Source organism: Rousettus aegyptiacus, unplaced genomic scaffold (assembly GCF_014176215.1).
Source record: "Rousettus aegyptiacus isolate mRouAeg1 unplaced genomic scaffold, mRouAeg1.p scaffold_m13_p_6, whole genome shotgun sequence".
NCBI classification, from domain to species: domain Eukaryota; kingdom Metazoa; phylum Chordata; class Mammalia; order Chiroptera; family Pteropodidae; genus Rousettus; species Rousettus aegyptiacus.
In genome coordinates this window covers 17,586,378-17,606,255 of record NW_023416309.1, presented here as the reverse complement: position 1 = coordinate 17,606,255, position 19,878 = coordinate 17,586,378, and the positions used below count along the sequence as shown (strand labels likewise).

Below are 19,878 nucleotides of genomic sequence, written 5' to 3'. Positions count from 1 at the left end.
TGAAAACAATGGCTTGTGATATAATTTCCCCACACACCAGTATTTCTGTAAAACTTAAGCACATCTCAAAGGTGACGAAATTTGACATTCCTTATTAACTTTCACTGAGTATAAAATTTACTTTCTGAAACCCAAAGTTTAACTTTCTCATTATAATTGGTGTAAGACATTATTTTCATACCTCATCTCATCTAACTTTAAAACCGCCCTGTGGGCGTCCTGTGGGCTGTCATTCCAAACCTTAGTCTCACACCAACCAATGTGGGGTTTTCAAAAGGCATTCAGTTCAACTTCAGTAAAACCTATTCTTCAAGACCGAGTTCCTAAACAATATTTCAAGATATTTATTTGCCTTCATTCTTGTCCCCTATCCACTGAAACCAAAATTATTCTTTTTAAGTGCATGATGGACTATATTATGGAGGGGCCTTAGCCTAACTCTCAGTGCCATCTGCCAATCTCATCAGCTCCTCCCTTAGAAAGCGCTAGCCCTCTGGTTGTTCAGTCTGCCCCTCAGGACCTTTGCATTTACTGCTGCCCCTACACAGAATTCTCTTCCTCCCATTCTAGCTCTTAGCAAAGATGACTTCATATTCTCCAGCGTATAGGTCCTCTTCTCTAGTGCTGTTGTCCAGAACCCACCCCTCCCCTCTCAGAGTCAGCAAATACATGAAGTAAGGAAATACCCAGGCACAGAATTTAAGGTGGCAACTGCTCTTAGGTGCAACCTGAGACCTTGATTGTCTCACCCAGCCCTGCCCCAGCTGCCAGGAGTGTTGGTGACTGACAGGTCTCAGCTGAATCCTGCTCTGGGTCTTTTCGTGGCTGAATAGAGCTGCTTTACCTAAACTCCAGCTCCTTTTCTGGGCATTGAAGACTGGTCAGTGGAGGGTATAAAGGTCTGAACCTTTACTTTTATTTGTAACTACACTGATTAAAGGACTTTTGCAGCTTCAGACCTCCCTGTGGATTCGGCCTAGGCCTTTTTTCATTGCTACCACTTTGCAATTCAACTTCTCACTCTGTTCAGTCCTTTCTTTACTCTCCTACCAATACTGATCTCCAGAATACTGCCTCCAATACTTCTGGCATGTGAATGTGTCCCAGAGTCTACATCCTGGGGGAACCTGCCCTTAACACCTGCTCTTACCATCCCCATCTAAAGTAACTCCCCAAAGAATCTCCTTGTCCAACTCCCCACTCCTTACCCTATCGGATGTCACATCATCCTGTTGTTTCCTTAACTTTCTGTTTGTGGTTTACACTTGTTCATGGCTGTGTCCATCTCCACTTTTAGGACATTTCCAAGCATCTTTCTTCTGCTCCAGTCCCACAAAGCCCTGATCTTTATCTATTGTACTAAATGCAGATAAGATGGAAACTAGTAAGATTAAGGTGCTGCATCCTCTCCTCACAAGGTAAATGTATATAGTTGGGGCGCACAAATCTTTAAAAATCAGAGTAAAGAAGCTCTTGTTGTGAAATGAATTTCAGTGTGGATGGAGACATAGTGGGAGCAAAGTGTACCTTTTGGTGCCCTAATATCACATCATGTGCAACTCCTATTCTGCCTTGTGAGCTCCCCTCCACAGAAATGAGAGATGTCCTATTTAAAATAAAATGGCATTCTAGAGAACAACGACCATGGCTTTCCAACATGCCTGGCACAATCTCAGAAAGGCCAAGGTGTTATTGAAGGTTGCTGTTTTTCTTTCTTCATAAAGAACTGCATAAAATAAACATTGCAATGTCTTCTACCAGTCACTTGGTTCATAAGAGTGTGTGAGAATGTTTTTATAATATATGCTATTTGCTAAGTGATAGATTCATTTTTTAAAAATCACATTACTTATTTTGTGAAACAGCACAGCCGCAGAAGCCAGGGTAGCATGGCCGCAGAGAAGGACCTCACTTGCTGGCGTAAACCACCTTAAACCAAAGCAGGAACCTTCATAGGATGACAAGACAAAGAGAGACAAAATCATTGCTGTATAAGTGAGTCATAAACTTTTCATTTTCTTATTCTTATCTAAATATTTCACTAGCATGAATGGCTGAAACATGTTATGAAAGGGAGAGTGAGGTCTAGGCAAGAATCCTAGGGCTCCCCAGTACTGGATATGAAGCTGATACCTTAAAATTAACCAACACCTGCTCCCCCAGATGAACTGAAAACCAAATCAGGATCCCGCGCCCCCCCCCCCACTCTCTTATTTGCGTACAAATAGTAAGTGGGCATTTCCTCCCTTAAATATCATTCCCCCACCAGAAAAGCAGTTTTGGTACCATCTAAGGATGGTTTTTAAAAATGCATATTTACTTTGTGTAAAGTTGTCCGTTGGATGCAGTTTTCGGATAAAAGCAGTTTCTGAGAGGTTCATTTCCCTTGCAATTTTTTGATGCATGTCTTCGTCCAGTTTCTAAATTAGAAGCAAAAGGTTATTGAGACTCTAGATATACAAATCAGACTTTCTAGGATAGCAACTGCCATTAGTTAATAATACAGTTTATCAATATTAAAACTTACATGCTTAAAATAACTTCTAAGGAATTTCAAGCATTTTTATAAAGATTGTTTTTCAAATATCCATGCTTGCAAGCACCTTATGAAGAGCCGTAAATGTACAAAGCTAAAACAGACTCTAAAAAACCTACTGCCCTGACCTATCCTTTGTCAGATTATTACCTAGTCTATCTGAGAGCATGTACGCTCTTCTAAAAACAATCTCTACAAATGGAAACTCCACAATCTCCCTTTCTTGGTGGATAAAGAGATATTTGGCACCCACTTGAGGCAAGCTGGACTACTCTGCCCCCATCTATGCATGGTTCACTCCCTTTCATGAATCAGGCCTCATGCCAGAGGGCACCTCTTCCAGGAAGCCTTCCAGATCACTCTGTCAAAAGGCACTGTCTTCTCCTCCATGCTTCGACCACCTGTAATTACCAACTATGTCCTTTACTGTCTCTCCCCTCCACCCCTATGAGCTTTATGAGGGTACAGGCTGCGTTATTTTGCTTTGTCCTGGCTTAGAACAGTACTTTGTTTCCATCTTCAACAAACATTTACTGAAAGAATAACTACATTATTCACTTAATCCTCATTTTTAAAGTTATATATATATATATATATATATATATATATATATATATCTCCACTTACTGATGAAGAAGTTAAATACAGAGCTTGTATAATATCCTAAGATCATGATATGCTTAATAAATGATAGAGTGATTAAGAATGTGGGCTTTGTAAATGGTAACCAGTGAATCTAGAGAAAGGGTATATTCATGTTCATTGTACTACTACTATTGAAACTTTTCTGTAGGTTTTTAATTTTTCAAAATAAAATGTTAAAAATATTAAATAATTTGGGTTTTGTTAACAGACAGAATTAGATCAGCCCCTAGTAACAGTGCAAGAATGGGCAAGTCATTTTCTCCATGGAACCTCAGTTTCCACACCTTTATATTGGGGATAATTCTTAAGTCAAAGAATTGTGAAGACACAGACATACATACATGTATTTGCATACACACATAGTCCTCTTAACTCAGGGAAAAAAAAGGGCCAGAAATATGTTTTCCTTTTAAGAATAAAAATTAATCTTTTAATCAGCAAAATGCTCACTAGCTAGATTTTGAATTCTAAAGAAGTCTTGAGACAAATTAATTTTTGCTTTGGCTAAACATTATTTTTGAGCTCCTGAAACCCAGAAATTATTCATAATTTACTTATTTGAGTTATGCAAATTAAACACACTTTTATAGTTGTTTCAAATTCTTTGAACCACTTTCCATATACTAGGATAAGGCATAGAGCAGGTAATAGTGAAGAATCAGTTATGATTTTTAAACTATGAGCTGATATAAAAATCCTAGCAGGAGATTTACTAGAGTTTTCTTAAAAGAGAACTCTATTCAAAATCTATAGAAGCTCTGTAATGTATAGAAAGAAAAATTAAGAAGTTGATACTTGTTTTCTGAAAACCCAAAATTAACACAACAATTTTGTTTTTTAACGTTTTCTTTCAAAAGATTAAATCAAATAATGCATATGCTGATCACAGTGCCCAACACATAGTAAGTACTTGATAAATGTTAGCATTTTATTTTGAGTGGTTCCAAGCCTGGGGCTTTAACCTGACACACTAAACTGCCTCCCCATAACAAAGACAAATTATTATTATCTCTTACCATCCTGCAGACAGGAAAACCAATGTCCATCAAATAAAATGGATTCTTGTAACATTTCTGAGGGAAAGCAGCCATCAATTACTGAGTGCTGTGCTGGACCAGTAGCATCAGTACCACAACTAAGGGAATTTGTTGGAAATGCAGATTCTCAGGCCCCACACCAGACCTTCTGAATCAGAATCTTCATTTCAACCAGATGATCTTTATGTACATTAAAGTTCAAGAAGCTCTGTGTTTAAAGGGCTTAATGTCTTGGTGGAGAGTCAAGACAGACACAAAAAGCAACAGTGAGCAAAACTAGAGAGTACATATATATGTATTTGAGATAGATTTTTGTACAGTATATAACAGATACATGGATTTTGAAATAAATTCACTAGCCCTTTAAAGATGAGGCCTTGAGTTTGACCAAAGAAAAGGGCAAATTTTGGTGAATTTAACAGGAAAATGTGGGCAGAGCTTTGCATTGGGGATGCTTCTTGGGCAAATCACTTGATCCCACGTCTGTTTTCCTTCTGTTAAACCTTTGACATTCTAGGATTCTGTGAGCCGAGGTAAGGAGAAATAGGATGGTAGGAATGAAGTGGAATAAGTACCTGTCACACACGTGAGTATCTGTTGGAAATAGGCATTCAACCCCAGGAAGCTCAGAGATGAACCCAAGAAGGACCACACCAAGACACCTCATAATTAAAATGCCACAGGTTAAATACAGAGAGAGAATCTTAAAAACCTCTAGAGAAAAGCAATTAGTTACCTACAAGGGAGCTCCACTAAGATTTGCAGCTAATTTCTTAAAAGAAACTTCAACCCAGGGGCTTGGCACAATATATTCAAAATAATGAATACCCAGGATCTATAACCAAAATTACTCTACCCAGCAAAGCTATCAGTGAGAGTTGGACAGATAAAGAGCTTCCTAGACAAGAAAAACCTAAAGGAGTTCATCACCACCAAGCCAGTATTACAGGAAATGTTGGAGGGACTTCTTTAAGAAGAAGAAAAAATATGTATCAAAAATATAAATAAAGAATGTCAATAACTACATATCTATCAACAAGTACTTCAAATGAAAAAAGAATTAAATGCCCCAATCAAAAGATAGGGTGGCTAAATGGATAAGAAAACCAGACCCAGTCTATGGCCATGCCACCCTGAACACGCCCGATCCCATCTGATCTCGGAAGCTAAGCAGGGTCAGGCCTGGTTAGTACTTGGATGGGATACCACCTAGGAAGACCAGGTGCTGTAGGCATAAAAAAAAATTAATAAATAATAAAAATAAATAAATACAAGAATGAAAATAGACTGCTATAAAAAAAAAAAGAAAAAGACCTTTACATTGGCTGCCTATAAGAGACTCAGTTCAGATTAAAAGACACACACAGACTAAAAGTAAAGGAATGGAAACAGATATTGCATGATGGATCTAGATGGTATTGTACTGAGTGAGGTAAGTCAGATAGAGAAAGACAAATGCCATATGATTTCACATACATGTGGAATCTATAGAACAACAACAAAAGACCCTGACAAACTCACAGATACAGAGACCATTTTGAGGGTTATTAGATTGGAGAGGGGTTGAGAGCAGCTAGTGAAAAAAGGGGAAGGGATTAAGAAGTACAAATTGGTAGTTACAAAATAGTCATGGAGATGTAAAGTATAGCATAAGGATTATAGTCAATAATATTGTTATAACTATGTATGGTGTCAGGGGGTACCAGATTTATTGGGGTGATCATTTCATGAGTTATATAGATATCTAATCACTATGTTGTACCTCCGAAACTAATATAATATTGTATGCCAACTATAATTGAAAAAGAAAATATATTTTAAAAAAAGAATTCAACCCAAGTACTTCCCATGGCCTGTAGAATGTTCTCTGTGGACATTAGCCCACATGCCTGTGCAGACAACACCTGAGAGAAACTGGAAGCCATTTAATTCTCTAGTGCAGAATTTGCCATCACAGGACTCAATGATGATTGAAGGGGTGACAAAGAAAAGCCTGTGCTGGTCTTCCTGGGTTTACCTCCTTTGCTGCAGGAATCTGCAATGCCTGCCAGTCCTTTGTCTGATATGGCCAAACTCCCCCTATCCTTATCCTTCCTTTCTTTGTCTATTGCTTCCCTCAACCTTTAGGATAAGAGTCTCTTAAAGCATTAAAGCACCTACATTGTAGCCAAACTCACAATCTATTGATAATAGATTTCCTTCTTGTAAATGGGCCTTTTTGCACATCAGCTAGAACACACACTTCATTGACTATCAGTCTTTAATCCTCTCTACCTTCATGTATTGCACCAACTGCAATTTGAATTTCTATAACTGTAATTTCTATCCCAGGACACTTAAGATGCACCTGCTATTTGTCTGAGGGACCAGATATAATGTAGACAGTTTGATAGTAGTAGCCCTCAATATGTACCACAGGCAGCTGAATTTCTATACAGGAACCAAAGATCAAGATAATGGTGAACCATGAGAAGGCTACTATTAGGTCAACTTTGAGAGCTTTAGACACAAAAGAAAGAGGCTGCTTTCACTCAAAATACTGAACTTTGGTTTCAGTAATTTTCCATTTTACACTACAAGCTTATTTTCAAATGCAGCTCATTATTATTACAAGCCAACAGTTATTAATTCTCTTGTTTTAATATCCATTTCTCTTTGGCAATCTCACATGAGTCAAACTTCCAACCACAAAAATAGGGCCATGTTTGGGTTTTTCTGTTGCGTTCCAGAGTACTGCTACGGGACACTAGCGTTCCATCATCATCATATGGCCCGCAAAAAATTAATGATCAGAAAATCAGAGTAAAGTTTTAAAATACTCCCATCTTGTGGCAGTTTAGAAATATGACAGCCTAAACATTAAAGTTTTGCTGTCGTCTCAGTCTTTGTTCATTTGTCCCTCTGCTGCAGATAGAGTCCAGCAAAAGAAAAGCAGTTGGATGTAGAAAGTTCTCAATCATCCAGGAAGAAACGAGAGATTCCTCTTGAGGTACTTGGATTTCTTATTGTGAAGCTATGTTCTCACAATGCAGTACTCAAACTATAGGCCATCTTTAATTGTTCCTACTGGTTCTTTTGGATGCTTAGTTTCTCCAGTTCCATTACAGAACCTAAAGCTCATACTCACTTTGCAAACCCCACCCACCCTAGCCCACCACGAGAACATAAAATCAATAGTTGTTGGTTAACTAGAACTCTTAGGAGATTTTGCCATAATTTAATTGATTATATTTTCATTTCCACTCAGCAGATATTTATTTAGTCTACCGTGTGCTAAGCCAAGTGTGTTGGAACAAGTCAGAATGGATTAAGATCTCAAAGAATGTGCAGTCTAATGAGGAAGATTGGCATTGAATGAATTACAAGAGTGGTGCTTGTTACCAACAGGAAAGTAAGGAGTGCCATGGGAACACATAAAAGGAGAGAACATATAGTTTAATAGTGAGTACGGTGGTTAAAAGCATGGGCTTTGCAGTCAGACAGACCTAGGGTGGGATCCTGAAGTCAGCCTCTTAGGAGTATGTGACCCTGGGAAAATTACTTAACCTCCCTCTGCCTCTGATTCCCCATCTGTAAAATGGGGATAATAATAAGACCTACTCATAGAGTGGTTGGGAGGGTGAAATGAAATAACATATGAAAAGTAATTAGCACAGAACTTGGCTGAATTTGTCTGAAGTCACTATTCCTAAAGCTGAGGGTTCTATTCTAAAAGCCAGTGAAGATACTTGGGAAGCAGATATTCCTACATTAACACCTCTTCCTTTGCATTGCTCTTTCTTCGAACACTGGGCAAAGGGAAACCCTTCGATGCCCTGAAGAATCTTCTCTGGGGGACTAATCAAGATGGTGTAGGGCAAGGGTCCCAAAGCCCCGGGCCATGGACCAGTACCAGTTAGTGGCTTGTTAGGAACCAGGCCACACAGCAGGAGGTGAGTGATGGGTGAGCGAACTAAGCTTCGTCTATATTTGCAGCCACTCCCCAGGCTAGCATCACTGCCTTAGCTCCACCTCAGATCATTGTGCATTAGATTCTCATAGGAGCACTTATCCCTGGTACCAAAAAGTTTGGGGACCGCTGGTGTAGAGGGTAGAGGCTTTGTACATCTCTTGGGATGAAACCATGGAGCAAACAGTAAGCAAAGTTGCCTGGGATTTGGATGAACAGAAACACTACAACTAGGGAGAGAAATAAAAAATCACCTTGGAATGGTAAGATGGGGCAAAGACACGAGGCTGCCTAGTCCCACACGGCTGAGTGAGACAGAAGCTACAGCAGCTGCAGCTGGCAGGTGCAGATGTTTCTCTTAAAGGGACCACGACCACAGCCAGTCTTTTGCAGTGACGGACTTACTTGCTCTGAGCCCCAGGGACGTACAGGGGGACACCGAATTATCAGGCTTCGGGGAAAGGGCCAGAGGGGAGACTTTCTCCTGGGTAGAAGTCCTGGCGATATCCATTGTTCCTTTGTTGAGGGCTCCCACCTCACAGCATGTGGACACCATAGCTGAGACCTCAATGAACTGGATAACAGAGTTTATTCTGCCAGAGGATTCCTTGAAACACCGCCCCTCCCAACTTGCAGCCCTACCCCAAGCCACATCCAATGGTGTCCTCAGCATGCCCTGTGCCCTGTGCTGAGCAGCTCTAAGCCCTGTACTAGCAGCAGCTGGCCTCAGTTTTTCATGTGGCCTCTTGAGGCAACTGTAAGCCCAGCCATAAGTGGATTGTTTGCTGGCTCTTACCAGGTGGCCTCAGAGGGACACAGGCTAGATCTAAACTTGGTATTCAGTTGGACCCCTCCCCAAGACTCTGTTACTGGGCCCCACAGGACACCTACTACATAAAAGCTACGCTAAGACCGGGAGACATAGGAGCCCTACCTAGTACATAGAAACAGACATAGAAAGGCAGCCAAAATGAGGTGGCAAAGAAGCATGTCCCACATGAAAGAAAAGAACAAAGCTCCAGAAAAAGATCTAAACAAAGCATAGTCAAGCAATCTAACAGATGCAGAGTTCAAAAAGATGGTTATAAGGATGCTCAAGGAACTTAGGGGAAGAGCAGATAAACTCAGTGAGAACTTTAATGAAGAGAGAGAAAACTTAAGAATGGAGATGGAAAACATAAAAGAGAACCAGTCGGAAATGAAGAATACAATATATGAGATGAAGAGTATATCAGAGGGAATCAACAGTGGAGGAAGCAGAGAATCAAGTCACCCGTACAGAGGATGGTGTAGCAGAAAACACTCACTCAGAACAGCAACAAGAAAAAAGAATCCAAAAAAAAAAAAAAGATAATTTAAGGAGCCTCTGGAACAACATCAAGCATAACAACATTTGCATCATAACAGTACCAGAAGGAGAGGAGAGAGAGCAAGAAATTGAAAATTTATTTGAAGAAATAATGACGGAAAGCTTTCCCAAACAGTGAAGGAAATAGACATACAATCCCAGAAAGCTCAGAGACTCCCAAATAAGAGAAACCCAAAGAGGGTTTCGTGTACATGTGGAATCTAAAGAACAAAATAAACAACAACAAAAATGGAAACTCATAGATGCAGAGAATATTTCGAGGGTTACCAGATGGGAGTCAGGAGGAAAGAGCAAAGGGATTAAGAAGGATATATGGGTAATTACAAATAGTCATGGAGATATAAAGTGTAGCATAAAGAAAATAGTCAATAATATTGTAATAAATATGTAGGTGGAAGAGGAGTACTAGATTTATTGGGATGATTACTTATGAGTTCTATAGATCTCTACTCATTATGCTATATACCTGAAACTAATATAATGTTTTATGCCAGCTATGCTTAAAAAAGAAAATATATTATTAAAAGAAAAAAGAATCTTCTCTACACTCCTCATCCCTTTTCTGGGTATAAAAATGAGATCTGAGGTTGAAACACGCTAGAAGCCTTCGAAGCCTCTGCCCCATTGTGATCATACCCAGTGAGCCTCTCCTAAGGCAAGCGGCACATTTGGAAATAGCTAGTGCACCACAAATTTCCCCACGTGAATTAAAGCATAGGTTGAACATAGTATTGTTATAAACCTGTTTTTTCCCTTAAATACATAACCCACTAATCTGTAAAGAGATTTGGGGTGTTCTCTAAATCTAATAAAGAAAACTGGAACAGCAAATATTTTGGCAACTAAAACTAAGCATTCCTCTTTAAAAATATGAAGCCAGTGCTCCTTGCTGTCACTGGAAATAATTGTTACTGTTTAAAAGAATATATATATATATATATATATATATATATATATATATATATATATGATATTACATTTGATCCCAGCACATGGTAGACAGCCAGTTAATGTCAATTGAATTGGAATAAATGTATACATTGGGCACACAACAAGGTTGTTTTTTATGGATAGTCTTAATGGGAAAACTCAGGAATAAACCTCTCTTTAGAAAAGGTATCCTCCAAAGCAAGAGATCTCAACTAGGTGTGATTTTTGATTGTCATGACTGAGGGACAAGGGGGGACTACTGTCATCTAGTGGGTAGGAGCCAAGGATACTGGTAAACATTGAACAGTGCACATGACAGCTTCGTATGAAAAGCATTACCCAGTCCAAAATGTCAGTAATACTGCTGTTAAGAATCCCTGCCCTAAATATATACACACAACAACAACAAAATAAAAAACTTAAGATGTCGTTAAATATGAAGGAAAATAAATATGGACTCCTTACTACTGTTGATGTTATTGTCACTAAATATTAAAGTTAGTTTACAGAAAAATAAAGTATCATCCCTCATCAATACCACAGCCTTTTGACTTATCCATTAGTTGGTTATGAGTTCCTGTAGTTTCTATCATCATAATGTATTCATTTCATTTTTAAAATATTGTTTCAATACATTTTCCATGTCTCTACATGTCTTTATTGTTACACCGATTGTTCATATTTGAAGACAACATCAATTTTTTCTGTTTTAAATATTTTTTTCAAATATGTTTCCTGTTCCATTTATCATTTAATTTATTTTTGTTTTCACTTAATGCAGTGTTATAAGTTCCTCAGATAAGAATTTTTAAAATGGACTTGTCCTGAAAGAAAAATAAAATAAAACTTTAGAATATTATAAAAGCTCTTGGAACTTTGTTACCCAGAATTTTTCACTTTCCTTCCAGTGGTCTTTTATCAAGTACTCAAAAAGTTCAACATGCAATTATCCAGTCTTGCGTTTGTCCACAAAGTTTTTCTATGGTTAGTCTCATCTTGGTCTAATTATAAATAATTTTAAAACAAAACAAAACATAATTTCCTTCGAAGCTCTGCACTTAAAATCTAAAGTATTTTCTCCTTCATACAATCCAACATTGTTCTCCGAGGCCCCATTGCACCTGGCACCTTTAGATCTTTTAGACTCTGAGGTGACTATTGAGTAATGATCAGGTTTATGTCATGTCCCCCACTAGATTCTGAGCACATCAAGGGAGACAAACTTACTAATCTTTGTACCTCCCATCCCTAGCTCAGAGCCTTGCTCAGGATAAACTCCTGTTGAATTGTAGTCAGCTTTATAAGGTTTAGCACTTGTTTGTCTTTGATATTTTCCTGAGTTCGTTTATGTTCTCTCTAGGTGTTTCAGGTGTCCACTGTCTCCAGCCATGGACAAGAAAATCCAAGGTTGTAAAATACAGTTTATACTTCCAGTATAATTTTTATTGATTATGAATTGGGGAAAGTGCTAAATTAGCCTCCAAGAGAACAGGATTCTCATGTCCACAGAACAGAAAACTAGCAAATTACTCTTTAGGTATTTATTCAGTTGTCTCTCACAGGCCATCAAGTTAGCCTGGTCTCACAGGTCTAAGCCGAGAAATGAATAGGGGACTCTTTGAGAGCATCCCTGAGTCATGGGCTTCCTCATCTTTTTCTGTCTTCCATTCGTACTGAAGCATATTGTACTGAACTATGTTCTTTGCTTAAGTTTTTATTTCCTAGTGTTTCCAAATATATATGTAAATAACATTAAAAATATATTTTAATGGAGAAGTAGAAAGATAGAGATAGAAAGAGACAGAGATAAGGATAGAGATAAGGAGATATCCTTAAGTCTGTTGTTTAGTAAGTATACTGGAAGTAAAAGGAGTGAATTGAAGAATAATGCTAATCCTTGTCATCTGATGAAAACTGAGTACCTAAATCACTCAAAACTATTTTCAAAACTCTTCAAGGGTATTACACGGGAACATGGGGCAAAAAACTATTCACAAGCAGTTTTAGTCGGTTTCACAATTTCTTGACCTGAAGTTATGTTTGCCCAATCGTTTCTAAAGAAAGTTCACAATTAAGAATCTGGTTAATTATTTTTCACTAATCATCCCAAGCTTTACTTGATAAAGCCTATTAACTTTATTACTTTCTGCATTTTGTGGTTGGAAAATGCCAGCTGCAAGGTTGTATAATGAATGCATTGTTAAAGTGAGACAAAGAAACTTCATCACCATTTTGCTGCTCCACTTGACAGAAAATAAGTGACAAAGGACTCAATTAATAACATTCACTTATCTCAGTCAAACTTCAGCCATTCTCCATCTTGATTGCACCCTAGAAATCATCACTTGGGGAAATTAAAAAACAGTGCTCCCTGGGTCCCACTCCCATAGATTCTGTTGTCATTGGCTTGGGATGCAGCCCGAGCATAGAAAGTTTTAAAGCTCTTGGATGATTTTAATGTGCAGGCCAGGTTAATATTCACCACACTTAAAGGCCCCAAAGCACACTTTGCCGAACTTAAGACTTAAGATCATCAGTAGCTTACTGTGTTCCTGAAGTAATTCTCAGATAATAGACTCTTGCACTAATTGTTCTGAGTGGAAGGATACCTTGATTGTTTCCTAAAACCTAGGGACCAATACGAAACACTTAAGATCAAGGAATATTTAACTGTTCTGTTAAAACTTATCCTAATCAGATACTCATTATTAAAATGAGACTTTCAGTAAAATATGTTCTCCCTATATGAGAACTTAATTTTTCCTATTTTTCTACTTAATTATTTAATTCCTTGCAATATGTCTCATTTTCTTGGTCCTGAAAAGAAATTCTAATTGTCTGAACTATAGGTAAGGTTAAAGATATCCAGCTAGAATCTTTTATGCTAAATGTAATATTAGCCATGTCCAGTCACATAAAACTCATTTAACTTATTCTCCTCCACATTTGGTGCTAACTAAATGAAAACCTGATGGGAGCTCTGGTCCTTCTTTACATGAATCTTCATTTCTCTAGATTTAAGCATCTACATACACACATTCTCGCATTCTCATTATATAGGTCTGTCAAAATCAACTTACAAACACAAGCATTGCTGATATCATTCGACAAATAACACAAATCAAAGAGGTAAACAAACAAGTAGGTCTGATTTTTTAAAAAAGAAATATATGGTTCTACAGGAATCTAGAATTCCAGGTACTGCCTTCCAAACCAATACTTACGTTTTCTAGGAGACAAACAGCAGCAGGATTCCCAAGAAAAGGCTTTGCCGTGAATGCATCTGCTATAAAAATAGGGAGCCTCATTTTCCTTTCAAGCTGCTTTTGTAAGCTCTCAGAATTGCTGGTAAGCTACTTTTACTTCTTGTTGCTGCAAAAAATAAAAAAGTTAATGTTTTACTTGGTGTACAGATAGCAGTTCCAGATACAAAGTCGAGCAATTATTCTAACACACCTACATTTAAAGATATATGATCCTGTAACATTTTAAAATACTGAATTTGTTTTAAAATACTGGATGAATAGAATATTTGTTTTAAAATGCTGGATGAATAGAATATTTTCTTTTCAAATTTTATATTGATGTTTCATACTGTATATAGATATACTTAACAACATAATCATATTGTTTCTTAGAGTAGCCAAAACTAGCTTAGACTATGTTTTTAATGAAGTGCATGAAACATCTAAGGGGCACATATGTAGCTTATTGTCTTTCAATGAATATTAAAAGAACTCTTTTAAAAGAATGTATTTTTTCTGATTATAAAAAATGGGCTTGTCATAAAAACTTAGAAAATTAAAAAGTAGCCCATAACCATGCAAATCAGCAATAATATTTTTTTATTTTTAGATTTAACATAGTCAAGGGAGCCTCATGCTTTTTGTTATTTTATTAAATTGGCAGATGGAGACTTTTTGAGCTCAAACATAGATTGGTTAAAATAAAGCTTTTCATTACAAGAATATTTTCTCTTTCCTAAAAATCTATAAAATACAGAGAAGCAGAAGGTAAAACAAGAATCTCCCTAGAGATAAATTCTGTTAACATTCTGGGTGTTTTTTTTTTTCCTTTGCTTCACTAGAAAGTATTGACTTTGTAATAGTAATGGAGGAAATCCTCCCTTCCAAAGTTATAGTAATTTTTGAAAATTCAGCAAATTAGGGGGTACTTTGACTACATCTAAAAGAAAATAACCTATACTAACATGCATTCCTTGTTCTCAAGGAGGTGAAGAGAAACAACCTAGGAAGCCCTGCTGGACGCCCCAGCCCTCTTGACAGCTTCCAGGACTACAAGTTGGGGTTTTGTTTTGTTTTTTCTTTTTTTCTTTTTTCCTTTCCTTTCCTTTCCTCTCCTCCCCAACTCCTCTTCCCTCTTTCTTTCTCTATACAGGTGTTTTTGCTTAATTTTCTTAACAAATGCCTGCTTTTCTTTTTCTTTTTTTTATTGAGTTATAATTGACATATAGCATTACATCAGTATCGGGTATACAACATGATTGGATATTTGTATAGATTACAAAATGACCACCACAATGAGTTTAGTGAACATCCATCCGTCATCATATATAGTTACAAAAAATTTTTTCTTGTGATGAGAACTTTTAAGACCTATTCTCTTAGCAACCTTCAAATATGCCATACCGTATTCTTAACTATACTCACCATGCTGTACATTATACCATGCTGATCCCCGTGACTTATTTTCTTTATAACTGGAAGTTTGTACCTTTTGATCCCCTTCAATAACTTTAAAAAGTTTGTACCTTTTGACCCCCAAGCAATAACATTATTAATATTTCAGATATATAGTTTTTCATTGGAATTTTTACCTTCTTCACAGTGTAGCATGAGTATTTTCCAAGGGCACTAAATGCTTCAGAAACATCATTCTAATAGATTTACAATAGTCTTAATAGATATGTTCTAAGTTATTTAACCGTTTCTCCTTTGGTGACTAAATTATTTCTGATTTCCCATTTGTAAAGGAAATGTCACGATCAGACCTATTGAATGTAAATCTTGGTCTGCATTTTTGGTTCTTTAATTATAGCAGATTCCTAAACATGAACTCCTTGGGTTAAAGTGTATAGACATCTCAATTTACACACAGTTACATTTATCTTCAGAAAGAGCATAGACAGCATATCAGTGTGTCCCACTATTGCTAATATGATAGATAACAAGTATCTTCAGTTTTCATTTGTGCTTTTTTTTGGATTGCTCCAACTAGGTTTGCGAAGAGCATAAAGTCAGAACCTCTTCTTGTTTCTCTTTACTGCTGTAATCTCAGTTCCTAGAACAGTGCCAGGCACATAATAAATATTTATTGAATTAATTAAGTAAATAATCTGCCATGCGTATGTCCAAACTGGACTTTCATACATCGATTGACAAATACTTACGGTTTCTCAGCATTATATCTTCTTCCAGCCAACATTGCTGTTTCAGTAGCATAGCCATTATTGACAGTACATTGCAGTTTGTTTATGTAATTTTTGGAAATTTTAGTATAGATTGTCTTTAATATTTTAGAAAATGTGAATAGACAACAAGAACAAATTAAAGTTCTGATAATGAAGCGTAGTTTTGAATTGACACTATTATAGATATCATAGGTATGCCAAAAGGAGCAAGTTTTTAGCCTCATTGAACTTCAACCTTATTGGTCCCAGACATCAGCTACGTGATCAATTGGATGAAAAAATATATACTGAAAAGACTGTCTAACTTTTCTATAGTGACCATGAATTACGTGTGCAAGTTTTTAAAATAATATGTTTATTTAAGTAGTCTTCTGAAGTTTTCTTAATCTAATTCAGTACAGAAAAATCTGATTTTATAACTAAGTACTTCTCGAAATACTGCATAGCTTCTCAAATGAAAACGCTTCTTTAAACAGAAAAAAATTCTCAAAGACTGTAATAGTCAATGTCATTTGCCTGTGGATAACAGCCACCTCTCTCTGCCAACCCACCCCCACGCCCATCCTCCACATACATACTTCAGTTCTCTTTTCCTAAAAGAACTTTGATTTTGTTTGGGGAAGCAATGTGCCCAGCCCCACCAATAAATTGTAAATTGTCTAAGCCAAGCAGAACAATCTCATTCTCCTTTGCCAGATGCTCACTCTTCCAGATTCACTTACAGCTAGAGATGGCCATATGACCTAATTAGGGCAAGATTGCTGGAAGAATTCTGGGGAAAATCTTTTGCTTTCTGATAAAAGGGGAGAAGAGAATGGACTGCCACTGCCCCTCCTTTTTTCCCTTTCTTTCTCATGTTGCTGATGCCTGGAAATGTAGCAATCCTGTTTGACCACGAAGTGGCAAATATGAATATGAAAAGCCAGCAAACTAAGAAATAAAGAGTATAGGTTCTCGACAATATAGTTAACCAGGTAGAAGACCATACTTCCAGATTTCTTCAGTAAACAACAAATGTCTTTAAGGTGCAAACTATTGTTAGTCTTTGTGGTAGTCAAAATAATATCTCCTGAAAGATGTTCGCATCCTAATTCCAAGCACCTGTGAATATGTCGTTATGTGGCAAGGGGGAATTAAGGTTGCAGGTGGGATTAAGGTTGCTAATCAGCTGCCCTTAAAATAAGATTATTATGGATTATCCAGATGGACTCAATGTCATAGGGGTCTTTAAAAGTAGAAGAGGAAGGCAGAAAAGTCCAGAGAAAGATTTGAACCTGCTGTGTTGCTGGCTCAGAGAGCTGGGGATGGAATCACAAGCCAAGGAATGTAGGTGGCCTTTAGAAACTGAAAAGAGGCAAGCAAACAAATTCTCCAAAGCCTCTAAAAGGAACTAATCTGGATTAGTCAATTCAGGATGCCATAACAAAATACTGTAGACTGAGTGGTTTAAACAATGGAAACTTACTTTCTCTGGATTTGAAGCCTGGGAAGTCTAAAATCACGGTGCCAAAAAATCTGGTTCCTGGTGAGAACTCTCTTCCTGGCTTAGAGACAGCCATCTTTTAATTGTGTCTTCACATGACAGAGAAAGAAGGAAAGCAAGCTCTCTCCTGCCTGTTTTTATAAGAGTGCTAATTCCATTGTGAGGACCCCAACCTCATGACCTCACCTAAATATAATTACCTCCCAAAGGCCCCCAACCCCAAATTCCATCAATTTTGGGGTTACGGCTTGAACATATGAATGGGAGGGAACAATCACAATCCTAACTGTTGCACAAATTTCCGAAAACAATGATAGTTAATACTTATTGAGTACTTATTATGTGTCAGCCATCATTCTAAGAGCATTTAATCCTCAGAGCACCCCCATGAGATAGATACTACTATAATGTTCATCTCCATTTTATAGATGAATAAATGGAGGCTCAGAAAATTTAAGTAACTTGCCCAAGGTCACACATTTAGGCAATGCTTACATTTGAACCCAAATATTCTAACTCCAGAGTCCATGATCTTAACCACTATGCATTAGAATATATACAGGGACCTAATTTGAAAAACTCTCATTTAAGGAACTAAAATCTTAGCAATTGTAAATATCACTGCATAACAAATTTTGCCTTAGATTTTAAATAACTTTTTAGACCATCGTTGAAAACTTATAATTTAAAAATTCTCTTAGAATTTGCAGACATTCAAGGATACCAAGGAACAAGAAACACTAGAAAACTATTATCTTATGTATGAAAACTAATCAAGATTTATTTCTGATTAAATAAAAAGAACTGTAGGCCAAGTGTAACTTTCTTGTTTTCAATGAAGATATTTATTTATTTATCTATCTATCTATCTATCTATCTATCTATCTATTTATTATTATGGTGACATTGTTAACAAAATTCAGTAAGTTTCAGGTGTGCAATTCAACAGTAAGGCATATATATATATTGCATTGTGTGTTTACCACCTATAGACTTCTTTCTGTCACCACATATTTGACCCCTTTTACCCTATCTACTCCTCCTTTCCTGTCCCCCCCATACCCTCTGGTAACCACTAGTCTATTGTCCTGTCCATGAGTCTCTGCTTGTTTGTCCTGTTTGTTACTTTTTAGGTTTCTATCCCACATGTAAGTGATATCATGTGGTTTTCAACTTTTTCTGTCTGGCTTATTTCACTTAGTATGATTATGTTAAGGTCCATCTATGTTGTCGCAAATGAGTTATTTCATCTCTTCTTATAGTTGAACAATATTCCATTGTATATATGTACCAAAGCTTTTTTATCCAATCTTCTATCATAGAACACTTCAGTTGTTTCCACGGCCACTATGAATAATGCTGCTATGAACATCGGTGTGCAAATATCTTTTAGGATATGGGTTTTCAAGTATTTGGGGTAAATACCTAGTAGAGGGATATGGTAGATCAATTCTTAGCTTTTTGAGGAACTTCCATACTGTTTTCCATAGTGGCTGTACCAATTTGCAGTCCCACCAGCAGTGTATGGGGGTTCCTTCTCCCCTCATCTTCTCCAACATTTGTTATTACTTGTCCTGTTGATTATAGCTATTCTAACAGGTGTGAGATGATATCTCATTGTGGTTTTGATTTGCATTTTCCTAACAGTTTGTGATGTTGAGCATCCTGACATATGTTTGTTGGCCATTTGCATGTATTCTTGGCAGAAGTGTCTGTCCAGGTCCTTTGCCCATTTTGTAATTGAAGTGTTTGTTTTTCGGTTGTTATTAAGGTGTATGAGTTCTTTGTATATTTTGGATTTTAGACCCTATCGGGAGTGTTGCTTGGAAATATATTTTCCCATTCAGATTGTGTCTTTAGCTTGTTGATGGTTTCTTTTGCTGTGTAGCTTTTCAGTTTGATGTAGTCCCATTCATTTATTTTTGCTTTTACTTCCCTTGCCTTTGAGGTCAAATTCATAAAATCTTCTTTAAGTCAAAAGTCCACAAGTTTAGTTCCTATGTTTTCTTCTATGCATTTTATTGTTTCAGGTCTTATATTTGGGTCCTTAATCCATTTTGAGTTAATTTTGGTGTGTGGTGATAGACACAGTCTAGTTTCACTCTTTTGCATGTAGCTTTCCAATTTTCCCAGCACCATTTATTAAAGAGGCTTTACTTTCCCAACTGTATGTTTTTGGCTCTTTTTTTAAAAAAATTAGTTGCCCATATAAACATAGGTTTACTTCTGGACTCTCGATTCTGTTCCACTGGTCTTTGTGTCTGTTTTTCTGCCAATACAATGCGTTTTGATTATTGTCACTTTGTAGTATAATTTGAAGTTAGGCAGAGTGTTGCTTCCAGCCTTATTCTTTTATCTCAGGATGGCTTTGGTGATTCAGAGTCTTTGTGCTTCCATACAAATCTGATGAATTTTGTTCCATTTCTTTAAAGAATGTCAAAGGGATTTTGATGGGGATTGCATTAAATCTGTATAATACTTTAGATAATATGGTCATT

At 37.0% G+C, this 19,878-nt stretch overlaps 1 protein-coding gene and 1 non-coding gene across 3 annotated transcripts in view; one reads left to right on the top strand and one right to left on the bottom strand.

Annotated features, from left to right (window-relative positions):
• PBLD (phenazine biosynthesis like protein domain containing) overlaps positions 1-19,878 on the bottom strand; it is a 43,240-nt gene that overhangs the window by 9,586 nt on the left and 13,776 nt on the right. For both annotated transcript variants that reach the window (XM_036223153.1, XM_016127321.2), the window contains exons 2-4: positions 13,691-13,838; positions 2,321-2,420; positions 1,850-1,948 (exon numbers count right to left, since the gene is read on the bottom strand). In XM_036223153.1, the coding sequence (XP_036079046.1) occupies positions 1,850-1,948; positions 2,321-2,420; positions 13,691-13,774 (283 nt within the window). In that variant the 5' untranslated portion in view covers positions 13,775-13,838. The remainder of the gene's footprint in view (positions 1-1,849; positions 1,949-2,320; positions 2,421-13,690; positions 13,839-19,878) is intronic.
• On the top strand, positions 5,334-5,452 carry LOC118604132. The gene has a single exon (XR_004951675.1). It is a non-coding gene; the product is annotated as a 5S ribosomal RNA (ribosomal RNA).